Below are 13,979 nucleotides of genomic sequence, written 5' to 3'. Positions count from 1 at the left end.
GAATCTGTTTGAGGTATCTCACGCAGGGCAAGTCGTGTCCTTTCATCCACTCTGCAATTGGAACACCCCGATCTTTTGTATTATTCTTTCAATACTCTGAAGCAAAAATGTGAAAAACAGACAGAAGTTGGCCAGGTCTTGGGCTTGGGCCAGGGCCTGGGCCTATCTTTAGATTGTCCACTCTTCATTCTGGCAGAGGGTACTGGGGTTGTGGGCTATGTCTGGCTGTAACTTGCTCTTGAGCCATTTTTCTCTCTCTTTACTATGACTATGATAGAGTGTGCTTGCTAATGGAGCATGACCTGCTGTGTGTGTGTTTATTTGTGTATCCACCCCTGCCTGTGTGTTTGTGTGTCTGTCCATGTATGTATGTTTTATTGTGTGTGTGTGTGTGTGTGTGACATTGCAGGGAGTTTGGCCGCTGGAAGGTGAACAGCCTGGCTCTAGAGAGGCAGGACAACAATGGTCTGGCCCTGCCTCTGGACCCAGAGTTCCTCCAGACAATCAGGCTCCTGGGCAGACGGCCCAGCCTTAGCTCCATCACAGACAACATCATCAGGAAGTACGGGACACACTTTCTGCTCTCAGCCACCCTAGGGGGTAAGAATAACAGAATATTTGTTGGTGTAATGGCTGAAGTACCCTGTCGACTCTACTACGTTTTTTGGGATGATAAGACATACTATTTCCTGGCTCAGTGGATATCTTTTTTTGCTCTGCGCCCTTGTTTGTGTTTAGGAGAGGAATCGTTAATGATCTTTGTGGACAAGCGGAGGTTGAGTAGGACAGCGGAGGTGAGTGAGGCCAACAGCACGGCCGTTACTCTGGAGACCCTGCACCAGCTGGCTGCATCATACTTCATCGACAGAGAGAGTACCCTGCGCAAGCTGCACCACATCCAGATAGCATCAACAGCCATTAAGGTACACACACACGCTCCTACACAAACAGGCGTGAGTTTCGACCTACATAACTGGATCCACTATCGAAGACATCTGTTTATAGCTAGGAAATGACGCAGAGATATTGAGCCTTATACACCACAGCATGGTTATAAAGAGTTTCAGCTTTAAGGTTGGTTGCTGTAAACGTGTAGAATGTATCACTCAATGGTTGAGAATGTTGGACTAACTAATGGCAACGTTGCAAACACCATTGCATTTAATGAGCATATAAGACTACAATGTTTTAGAGACTGTAACTTGAAATCAGTGTTATTGTACATGTTTCTAAAGTCAGAAGAAAGGGTAAATGTATTTGCAAACTCACTGTTTACATGTAACTTGTTAACTCATAAAAACAATGCAAAGCCCAATGAAAGATGAAATTAATATGTATCAGTCAATGTCTGATGTTCTTGATCAACAAACCAGAAAGGAACTTTAGGTCCTTCCTACAACTCTGTATGGGTTCTTACAACAAAAGCTTTGACAGTCTTGGAATTTAAACAAGTGTGGAATTTACAGAATTGGATGGAGAGGGCTATGGGGCATGAATAAAACCAACCTTGCAGAATAAAACAAAATATATGTTGATATTGCAAGAACAACTCTTAATGAGCTCTTTCCAAAGGGGATCACCAGGAGAATTAAACCAAGCATTACAATATTTTAATCAATGGAATCAATAACATTAAATCTGAACCCTGCAAACTGATCCAAGTTATGACACTCCCCAATAGAACGTTCTATTATAGGTCTGGTACCTCATTATCAACCTGTATTGATCAATTCTTTACCAACAAGGCTGAGCAATATTATAAAACTGTATTACTGGCATTAGGCTGCAGTGATAACTTGTTTTCACGCTTGAGCACACAAGATATAAAACATAATCCCAAAGGCAGGGTTATACATAAGAGACCATGAATTTCTTTTTTTAAATGACTCTTCTTAAAAATATATAATTTTGTTCTAATGTGTATGAGAAAGAGAATATGGATGTAGCACTCAATGTATTTGTTAAATTATTAATGAAAGTAGTTCACAAACATCCACTTGTGTGAACCGTTAGAGCCCCCTGTATTAATGATGAACTGATGGTACCAAACCTAGATAAAGTTAATGAATGTCATGAATGTCACACATTGAAAAAAGTATATTTGAAGATTATTTTAAACAGAGGTTGATTGGTTATTTAAAAGACCATTACATTTTGCCAATCATTTTAATGACTGCTTAACTAGAAAACTCAGAAGGGTAACAACAACATAATTTATTTGCCTAAAAGATCTAATAATGAGAGAAGAACTGCTGTTTTAGTTATTGTGTTGGAAACTGTTGTCCATAAATAATAAGTGAAAATCTCAAGAATGGTAGTGGAACTCAGTGCCAAGCATATTTGACATTAACTAAAGACTCAAAGAGAATGCATAGACCCAGTTGTGGAGGGAAGTAATTCAACTACCTAAAAATGTTATAGCACTCTTTGCTGGCTCTAAGAGCCGCCCAATTAGTTTGCAGCATGATCTTGGTAAACTGATGTGAATGTGTGATAAACAATAAACTGGTAATACAGCTTGAAATAAGAGCATTGTATTTACTTCAAAACATTTTGAAAATACAAAAGTTAAACTGGAGCTTTAAAGAGCGAGACCAATTAGCAGATTGAGAAGGCTAAAAAAGTTTTGATTGTTGTTTTTTAAGCTTTGGCTTATCCAATCTGTCTTCTGACTAGTAGCATAGTCAGATGCACCTAAGTAATACCTAACAAGGCTTCAGCTTGGTCAGAACAGAGAATCAAACCTATTTATTACAAATATTGTTTTGTGTAAGATTCCAAACGTCTGTATTGTCACATAATGTACAACTTCCATACAATTCTCAAAATACATGCCAACATGGGTGTCTTCACAATCCCCAAGTCAAGAACAGAAACAAGGAAATGTACAGCAATATACTGTACAGAGGCAAAGCTTCACTCCATTCTACCACATGGAACTCAGATAGCCGTTATTACCAAAGAAAATATAGAGAGATACAAATACAGCACTGAGCATAATGTTAACACACGTGTATACACACACACACTCTACAGCATGATTTTAAATGGTTTCATGTCAGTGACACCCCAAAGATAAAAATATATAGTGACCTGCAAATTAACAGTTGTTGCTTGCTCTTCAGGGTTTCAGGCTGGGTTTCTGTAAAAGCACTGTGTGACATCTGCTGATGTAAAAAGAGCTTTACAAAATACATTTGACTGATTGATAGAAGTTACCATTATTTGCCAATCCCTTATCATGTAAAATACATTGCAGCTCAAGAAATTATTAATAGTTTGCTTGTAGTCAAGTAAATAGGTATTGGGTTTGTAATCAAACACATGGCTTCCTGATCTAACTATTCCAGATTATGCACCATTTCTGTTTAAATTGGTTAACTAGCTATTAGGAAAGTTGAATCATTTTACTATCTAGCTTCTTTATACTGAACTTATTTCAGGTCATCCACAGTTAGCATGTCTGTTATGTCAAATAAATCGGTCTTGACGAAATGGTCACCTTGGTCAGACGGGCAAATTTCTATTGTTGTATGTGCATTGCAACTAGTGAAATCTGTTGCTAGCGAAATTTGACAGCCAGATGAAAAGGTATAATATTCTTCATGCATGTTGGCTAATCGCTCAGACTAGTTGTTGCTTGCTATAGTGTATTGTGCGCTACTGACGAAGATGGCAGACCTAAATTGTTGTTTGATCAGGACTGGTTTGTTCCCCAAATGTAGGACTCATGTTGTCCTCTTTACATTTGTATTTCTGCTACTGATCGTAAACACATTTCAGCAACTAAGATAGCTAATGTGGCAAAAGGCATGTTTGTATATAACCTTACTGTTGCTCTGATTAACAATGGCACACAGGTCTGGGTAGGATTGGAGACTGACACATTATATTGATGCTCTGCTCTGCCTACAAAAATGTGTTAGGGTTTGTTGCTTTGAAAAAGGTTTTGACCAATGATGTTTATTATTACCATAATGCAAACAAAAATGGTAAAGTCAGTGAAGGTTAATTTATTGGTCTGCGCGGGCTGGCATTTCTTATGTGCGGAGGAACTGGAGGAGCTGCACGGTTGGGTACACACGCAGCTTAGAGGAGAACATAGCTGCCATTCAATTATAAGCCCTAACTACCACTGCTAGACAGGCGAGTGCAAAGACTATTTGTATACCTATTAAAACACATTATGGGCTTTGGTGGAAAAAAAGATTGATCAATATTTTACCAAACTTATATAGTAGGTATAATAAAACCTGCTTGTAATTGTGGTGGGGATGGGGGGGGGGGGCTGCTCTTCAGGGTTTTCTATTATTTTTTGCATAATTTCTTGTGGGATTTACGGTTTTATATTTATGTATTTATTTTCACTCCATAAAGAGTAGGCAGCAGCTAATCAGGATTCTTTTGAATTCATAAATAAATAAAAACATATGGTGTTTGCTGTAGCTTTGTCTATTGGCATGGTTGTGTTGGCTGTGTTGGCTGTGGGGATTTCAGGTCCATGCATAGCAGAATGTGTTTCAATACAATCTTCCTTCATCTTTCATTCCCAGAGCAGGGGCTATTCATCACTGTTAGTCATTTTTACTGATTTATGTTATTAATGAATGTCACGTCCTGGCACGGCAAGCCTGACTTGCCAGTGAGATCCAACTCGCTCATTCGGAGCACGGTCACCTGTTTGTTGCATTGCCCTCACCTATGTTCCTTATCGAAGTTGCTATTCAAGTTCCTCGTACTTTTCCTTTTGTAACGTAGTTTTTTTTTTACATTTTAGTTGTGTTACGTTGTAGTTATTTTATTACAAGTCTTCCGTTCTCCCTGCGCCTGTGTCCTGCCTCCTATAGGCAACTTCACAGATTGACCGACCTCAATAAAGGATACAGTGTCTGAATTGAGGGCTTGGGAGAAATGGCAAGTGACTGGTGGATAGCTCCCCCCAAACACTATTTTGGGTACAGGGATCGGGTTTGTTGATCACGGGAGTGCCCGCAGCTTGGATGCAACGGCTTTCCTGCTCCGGCGTGGGACCCCGCGGAGGCAAATCCGGGAGTATATGGAAAAGACCATCGTCCCCAGCAGTTGTTTTGCGAAATGCACCACCGAGGTCCTGTTCTGACCCACTGCTCATTGGTTGGTTCTGGGCTGTGTCTCAGCTGGCCCTTCTTTTCATGTTTTCGGGGAGACCACTTCTGGAGCCGCGTCCTTGCGGAGGGTGTCATGCCTCACCCGGAGAATGGACACCTGTTTCTTGTTATTGCCATCACCTGTGTTCCTATTTCAGTTTTCGCTTCCCAAGCGTATCTAGTCGGTCATTGTTTGGATCCCGTTCCTTTTTATAACGTTGTTCATGTCTTGATTTTGTTTTAGTTTTTATTAAAAGTCCTCTGTTCTTCAATCACTTCTGTAATAATATAAAAAGAAATACTCGGCGTAGTGATTGCAACCATATGTATAATGCTAGCTAGAACTTCGAATTTGACTAGCATTTTCCTTAACACTAATAAGTGACTTGTAAAATGTTATGAATTCACGAAATGGTTATAACATAAAACGGTTTCAACAACTTTACAACAGTTACTCTTGAATGAAATACCTGAAACGGGAGATAATATAAAACGAAATACTCAGCGTTGCGCTTCTTCAACCGTGACTTTATCGTCAATGAGGAAAAGCACCATAGCTCCCACAACATAGACTTGCAGGCTTTAGTAATCAATCTTGTTAGATTAGACAGTACCATTAGATTGACGATCTAACACTAATTCTTTTTTTTTTAAATCCCTGTAATGGTTAACATTAACCCTAATTCAAATATTAAAATTTTCTTGCTGTTTAACACATGAATTAACTAAATACATATTCACATGTATAGATATCAAAAAACACATCTTACGATATATACTGTTAACACGAAATTATTCATTTTATCAATCTATCACTCTTATGTTCTACCTCCTACAAGCAATAAAAAAGAAGTGTGATCAGCTTATACAGATGCCTATTTAAACTAGTGAGATCTGCTGAAAACCGTAGGAGTCATGTTTTTTAACCAGACTGATGGATTGGTCTGTTCATAGTGAGAGTTCGGGAACCACTTCTAAAGAATGTGGGGCAGGCGGAAAATAAATGTAAATATGTTACAGTTGTCCCTGACACAATTGTACAGTTGAGCATTGATTCCTAACATAATTTGTTAGGAGTCAAAAACCTACTTGAAGTTTAAAAGGGTCCATCTATTTATCATTGACTCATCCCTGTGATATCCCCTCTTGGGCCACCACAGACAGATAAGGCCATATATTCCTTAAAGTGAATTGGCAACAGGACACATCATGGCTGTTTTGGCTGAGTCCTCATGGACAAAGTGCTGCTATAACCGTCTGATTGAGATGAATTGAGCAGAAGTCCTCTGAGGTGCATTTGTTTGGGAAGCAGTTTCAGGTGACTGATGTAAAATATTCACAGCATCAGCAGCCTTTAATTCAGGCCATGGATTTTTACCTCACCAAGATGAAGACGGATGGCAAAACAGGAGCTTCTCTGAGAGAGCACCGGACCGCGGCTTCGAGAGATAACTGATTTTCAAAAAGATAGAAGCCTGTCATCCTAGAATAACATAGGAGCTATAGCTTGAACACTCCGGTTGAAAAATATAGGGATGGGGGAAATTAAATAAAGAAGGAAAGTGGTGCCTCTACAATTACGCATCAGAGGGATGAATCATCGGTTCCATTTCAATAATTTATTCTAGAGCTCGTTCCATTTGTTAGCCATTTTGGGTATGAGTTAAGGTGTCAGACAGTAATGAATAGAAGACATATGAAGAGAACAGAGGTTCTGCTGTTCCTAATAAACTCTAACCTATACCAGCGAGCATTGTACAGTGACAGGAAACACTAAAAAACACTGGGTGGTTTAAATTTGATTCACAACCCAGGTCCATTTCTACAGAGGTTTATTATAATTAGACTGAACAATGAATGGGGAGAGCACAGAGGAATGTGTTGACCTAATTCACTTGTGTTCAGTCATTCATGTCCTTTTATGGTTCATTTGTAGAAGAATCAAGATTATTTGTGAGGCTAAGCTTTGGAAATCAAGAGAAATCGAGTGAGAAATGACTGTAGCAGAAGTTCAGCATATAGAAGAGATTTGATGGGGTTACATGAAAAAACAAAGCACTCTTTCTTCCTTTATCCCTTGTTCGTCAATTAATTATTCATTTGAGACAGATTTTGGCATTTTCATTATTCAAAAAGGGTGATAAACAGTATCATGGTATCTTTGTCATTTTGCCGTGTCTTCCCCCAACAACAACAATGCAAAAACAAGAGAATGTTTGTTATTTTATATTGAGGTCTTTTCGACTCTTGGGACATTTTTGAAGACATTAGGTAATGGTATAAGCCGCACACTGCTTCTCTTGCACTTATACCTCTGTCTAGGCTGTCCGTCAAGCTCAAGCTTGGAGTAATCTTAACCTTTTGGCCAGCTCTGTTTCTTCTCTGCAGAATTGTCTGACCATAGCACTATAATAAGTCTGAGAAGGGATGAGCGTCGCTCATTTGCTCCGATTTAAAAGTAAGTCCCTCTGTCAGTCCCATGCGGGTAGGTGAAACAGTCATAGTTTCCCTTAAAGCATTGTTTCATGAGCTGGGGAGTGATACCACAGCATTGAAACCTACTTTCTTCTCTTAAAAGCCCTCTGCCTCTGCTTGCTCCCCAATGGGTTTCAGTGAGCCTCTGTATCCTTTAGGGGGCAGAATTATAATCTCATTTTGATGCTAGTTTATTTTTTCGATAAGTCGATAAGCTGATTCGCAGCTCCGGTTGTCATCGGAGTGTAAGCCAGTGCAACAAAGTGGTTTTAAAACATCTCCCTGGAATCCTTAAAGAATGTCTAAACATGCATAAACACATCTAGGATGCAAATGGGGAAATGTGGTGTCGACTAAGGCTATGCCTCAGTGATTAAAAACATGCAGATTCTTTGTTGTGCAATGGGGAAAAAAAGCTATTTTGAAAGAAGCGATGGTCCTTTTGAAACATGAATGGCATTCCATACTTTCTAACAGGTTGGCGTATAGGCCTCTTAATACCCATTATTATTCAAATATCTGACAACAGGGGCTCACTTACACTGGCATTTCATCTATTTTATGCAGCTTTTGTGGAATTATTCCTAGGTGGAATTAACAAAAGCCATGAATCCTCATCTGTTTCCATGCTTTAGTGGTATTATGATAATATTAATGCTTGCATTTCAAAAATAATTGAGCTTCCTAGTCAATTGAGGCATTGCACCATACATTTTTAAATAAAACAAACTGTTGGTACAGCGTTGCTTTGGAGCACTTATGCTTTTATTTTCTCTATTCTCATTAGGTATTCCCAAACATGAAACAGCAGCTAGACCTTTAAACGAGTCCCCAGGGGCAGATTATTTGGCTGCGGCCTTTTACAGAGAAGGCATCCATACTTCGAGTGAGTTTACTGACTGACATCATTCTGGTGCTGGCTTTATGATGATACATACCGGACACGTCCCATCACACAACCAAGCAACACAAACTGCTTATTCCAGGAAAGCCTTTAAGAGCAATCACCAGACACATTAAATGCAGCTGTTAGAATTTCTGATAGAGTCAGCATGATTTAATTGCACTCAATTATGGCATATTAATGCAATCCTCCCTCTCTCTCCACGCGCTCTCCCCTTCACCACCTCCAATCCATCTCATTTACATTTTTCAATCTGTGTTTAGGCAATCTCGCATTTTTGATAATGACAACCCCCAAAGTCCCCGTAAATTACTGTATATACTGAAATACACAAACAACTTGTTTAAAGTCGTTTTTTTTTTCTTTTTCTGAATAAATGTATTACAGAATGGACTAAGTGTGTGCATACACTGCTCCTCTGGGTCCTTGCTGCAGATGGTCTCATTGCTATGCATAGAAAATCCAGCTTTATATTTGCATTTGGTAAATTTTCCCTTTAAGTCTGACATCTGTCCGTGTTAGAAATGAATCTGCCCATCCCTGTTACACTTTGCAGATTTTAATTAATTGTGTCAAAGCATCAATAAAAAAGAACGGAAATCTCCCACCCACCCCATTCTTTACATTTTTTTCTATTTCCAAGTTACAAAAATGTCAATGTTGAGTGAAAATGTTTATCTCGTCAATGTTCTGATTATTATAATGAAGAATGCTGTTCATGTACTGGCTAGATAAGGTTTGTCTTGGTTCTTCTGTCTTGAAGAACACTGAATATCTTTTGAAACTGTTCCCTTTCTGGTCTATTTCTTTCTTGTGTCTCACCATTTCCTCAGTTTTCCTAGTGACCTTAAAGTTGGTGTCAAAGAAGGCCAACTTTTTTTCCCACAAAGGGAAATGTCTCTGATGAATATACAACCACATGTCCTCATTAATCTACAATAGTGATGTGGTTACTTTTATTGTCCCTTTGGGAAAATATTTAAAGATGGAGCAACCATAGTGGTACGGGAGAATAATTTGTAAGGGACAGGATGGGAGATGGATTGGCCCGCAGGCTGCCAGTTTGTCTTGAGATGGTGGCAGAGGAACCTTGATTTACAGTAGCTTTAAATCAGCCTTTTGTCAAGGATGATTGAGCTGTGATTCTGAACTATCTAACCGTGCACTAAGAGAACAGAGATCCTGTTTCTTTCTGGTTTGTCAGACTGAATCTAGTGATATGTCTGTGAAGATACATCTTTCAAGACTTCGAGGGAAATTGGAAGGTAATTCTTTCTTTTTCTTTCCCTTGTCACTGAAAATAGTGATTTATAAATTTTTCTTATTTTTTTCTTTTTTGCAGACTCCACATTCTTCTCTCCCTTGTTGTCAGTTGACAGGGCTTTTGAGATACATTGCTACAAAACAATAACACATTTGAAGAGTCCTCCAGATGACAGTGGTTGCTCTCTTTGCCAAGGGAGCTGGCAGAACTAGCCAGTCAGCGTCCTTTACAGTCCAAACTGCATTGGTGGTGATGACTCGCGAGTAGCCTGACTCCGCCATGCCCCTCCAATCTTTATACTGCCTTGTTATAGCCTCTGCCTTGGTTCTTCTCCCCAGATATGGAGCTTAGAGTTTTGCATCGTTGAGGAGTCACATTCAAGGCAAAGAAATTGTTTCAATTAAAAAGTTCATAACAATGATATAATGGAAATTACAACAGATGAACAAGAGATGTCTGAATACCTGTGCTGACCAAAAACCTTAGCCTTGGTTACATTGAATAAGATGAGGAAGCAGTTTACTGCCATAGGCCAGTAAACCTTCATTATATCTGCTGTACATGCCAGAGGCTACTAAAACAATAAACACTGTTAACTGAGTTTTCTGCCCTCTGCATATTGGAATGGACAAGGCTGGTCAATAAAAGTTCACATGTCAAAAAAGTTCCCTTTTGAAATCTTCACAGTAGGCTGTAAACCCGTAAACCTAGTTCACTACAAAACTCTCAGAATTGCTCCTCCACAGAAGTTTAAATAAACATTTGGTGACATGTTGGATGACTTGGGTATAGACAAGACTATTTATCCATGTAGGTCATACAATGTTTATCAGTACAAGCATGCTTTTGATAAGCCTTTTCACAACAGCACACAGTGTTACTGGATTTCAGTTCAGTGATATGACACTCATAAGCCTTAACTGTTTGAGTGTCAACCCAGGGCTCAAGAGCCTGTATAATTGAAAAAAAAAAAAAATTCTAATGTAAAGTGTCCACTTGTTAAACATTACTGCTCAGTTTACTTAATGGCAGATGCCTAAAACATTACTGTAATTGTTTGAAAAGCTTTGGTGAAAAGTCAAAATCATTGTAAGATATTCCTATTGAGAAACTGCCACAGAATCTTTTAAAATGTAATGGATTCTCAGAATTACTTCTGTGGTTCATGTTGGTAATGTGGAAGACATGGTTCCACATATAAGAATCTCTGCGGTGTGGGATCACATGTTGATCTTTACATAGAACAAGATGGTGGGTCCATCTTTAAGAATTTCAAATGTTTCAAAATATTCGGTCTGGAAGTTAATCAGATTAATGAATTGCCTTTAAAATGGCTAAAGAAGAGCTGTATAAATGTATCCTATACAGGTTATGGAGAGAACAAACCATTATTTCCAACATAAATTGCATCCTTAAATCACAGATGAATTAACTTAAGGCCGGGTGTCTCTGTAAAGCACTTTGTGACAACTTCTGTTGTAAAAAGGGCTTTATAAATACATTTGATTGATTGATTGAGAAACCACTTGCACTGGTGATAATGTTAAATGTGAAATAGCCCTATGCAATGAAATTGTTATTGCCAATCTGATCCTTTGGCTTAACTCACAGATGTTTGTTGTGAGATGAAACCTTCCAAACAGAAAGTGATTGTAAATGTTACCATTTACAGTAGCCTTGACAAAGTACCTAGGACAGAGGCACCACACATACAGTACATGATGCAATTCCAACCATAACAATTAAAGAGGTAGGTAAATGTGTCAAAGGACCATTAATTCTCTTGAGGAGATTATTGTAAAAAGAAACACACAAAGAATTGACTAAATGCTTGCAGTACTGTTTGGTGTGAGTTTGGTGGTTTTGGTTGTGTGTTTTTCCAGTTTAAGCCAGGGGGAAAATACTTTGTGTCAAGCGTCAGTCTTTTATAGAGCGTGCTAAGAGAAGTCAGTTCCCACTTCAAATACAGAAAAGCATCTTTACTGAGTGTTTATTTTTTTTTATACATTTTCTATACTGTTAGACCTCATGACATAAGAGTTTATGTGTTATTACACTACCTTTGTGAATGGAATTTATTGGTTGTGCGAACCAAAATGTAGAAGAGTTTTAAACATGTTTTGGCTGTCTTTTTAGCTCATGATACTTGAAGAATTGCGAAACTGCACATGCAATTTTACAACAACTATTTGCCTACATAATGGCACTCTGTTTTTAAGTGCTACAATATCTTAGGGAACTTGGATGACTTCGGGTTTTTCCTGTTTTGCATTTGTTAATGGTAATTTATGCAAACTTTTTCATGGCACTCAATATTTTCATATGTAGATGATGAGCTTTGTGATCATTTCTATTTTTTTTCAGCTCTTGAACAGCCAAGCCAAGGGCAGTACCAATAAGTTCTTAAATAGTTAAATAAGTTTAACTTCAGGGAACATCAAAGCCAAAAATATTTTTTAGGACATGGATACAAGTCATATGGATATAAGAACAACTGTATTACCTTATGAACTGCTCAGTAGATGTGCTGCAGTGTGATATTCCAATTGCAAATTTCTTCATCCAATGAATTTCACATTGAAAATGTTAACATTACAAAAGAATTACAAAGCACAACATACATTGGAAATAAATAGTCTACACACTCCTGTTAAAATGCCAGGTTTTTGTGATGTAAAAGAATGAGACAAAGATTAATCATGTCATATATTTTCAACTTTTAATGTGATCAATAATGTGAACAATTCAATTGAAAAATAAACTGAAATCTTCGAAGGGGAAAAATGAAAAAAGAAACACCTTACATTAACCTAGTTGCACAAGTGTGCACACCCTCTTATAACTGGGCATGTGGCTGTGTTCAGAATTAACCAATCACATTCAAACTCATGTTAAATAGAAGTCATTACACACCTGCCATCATTTAAAGTGACTCTGATTAATCACAAATAAAGTTCAGCTGTTCTAGTAGGATATTCCTGACATTTTCTTTGTTGCGTCTCAGAGCAAAAACAATGGTCCGCAGAGAACTTCCAAAGCATCAGAGGGATCTCATTGTTGAAAGATTTCAGTCAGGGTACAAAATAATTTCCAAAGCATTAGATATACCATGGAACACAGTGAAGACAGTCATGATCAAGTGGAGAAAATATGGCAGAGACATTACCAATAACTGGACGTCCCTCCAAAATTGATGAAAAGACGAGGAGAAAACTGGTCAAGGAACTCCAGGAATTTCTGGCAAGTACTGGCTGTGTGCTACATGTGACAACAATCTCCCGTATTCTTCATTTGAATGGGCTATAGGGTAGAACATAAGCCTTTTCTTACAAAGAAAAACTTCCAAGCCCGGCTCAAGTCTCCCCAAAAGCATGTGGGAAAATGTGTTAGGGTCTGATGATACCAAGGTTGGAATTTTTTGCCATAATTCCAAAAGATACAGTGGGGAGACCAAGTATTTGATACACTGACGATTTTGCAGGTTTTCCCACTTCCAAAGCATGTAGAAGACTCTATTTTTTATAATAGGTACTCTTCAACTGTGAGTGACGGAATCTAAAACATCTAAAAATACAGAAAATGACATTGTATGATTTTTAAGTAATTAATTTGCATTTTATTGCATGACATATGTATGTGATCACCTACCAACCAGTAACAATTCCGGCTCTCACAGACCTGTTCATTTTTTTTTATGAACATCTCCTGTTTTCCACTCATTACCTGTATTAACTGCACCTGTTTGAACTCGTTACATGTATAAAAGACACCTGTCCACACACTCAAACAGACTCCAACCTCTCCACAATGGCCAAGACCTGAGAGCTGTGTAAGGACTTCAGGGATAAAATTGTAGATGCTCGGATGGGCTACAGGACAATAGGCAACCAGCTTGGTGAGAAGGCCACAACTACAAAGCATGTAGAGGTGAGATTTCCGTCACTCACAGTTGAAGAGTACCTATGATAAAAATTACAGACCTCTACATGCTTTGTAAGTAGGAAAACCTACAAAATCGGCAGTGTATCAAATACTTGTTCTCCCCACTGTATGTTCGGCTGTTTTTCTTCAGCTGGAACTGGAGCCCAGACCTGAATCCAATTGAACATCTGTGGGGTGATCTGAAGAGGGTTGTACACAGGAGATCTGACAGATTTGGAGCACTTTTGCAAAGAAGAGTGGGCAAATATTGCCACGTCAAGATGTGCCA

The 13,979-nt window shown here is 38.5% G+C and overlaps 1 protein-coding gene across 2 annotated transcripts in view; it reads left to right on the top strand.

Moving 5' to 3' along the window:
* The window catches only part of brinp3a.1 (bone morphogenetic protein/retinoic acid inducible neural-specific 3a, tandem duplicate 1), a 38,123-nt gene that overhangs the window by 10,084 nt on the left and 14,060 nt on the right, over positions 1-13,979 (top strand). For both annotated transcript variants that reach the window (XM_020048732.2, XM_034293952.1), the window contains 2 exons: positions 410-600; positions 739-923. In XM_020048732.2, coding sequence (XP_019904291.1) covers positions 410-600; positions 739-923 — 376 coding nt within the window. The remainder of the gene's footprint in view (positions 1-409; positions 601-738; positions 924-13,979) is intronic.

This window comes from Esox lucius, chromosome 8 (assembly GCF_011004845.1).
Source record: "Esox lucius isolate fEsoLuc1 chromosome 8, fEsoLuc1.pri, whole genome shotgun sequence".
NCBI lineage: Eukaryota > Metazoa > Chordata > Actinopteri > Esociformes > Esocidae > Esox > Esox lucius.
Note: the sequence above shows the minus strand (reverse complement) of the source record. Positions and strands in the feature narration are given on the sequence as shown.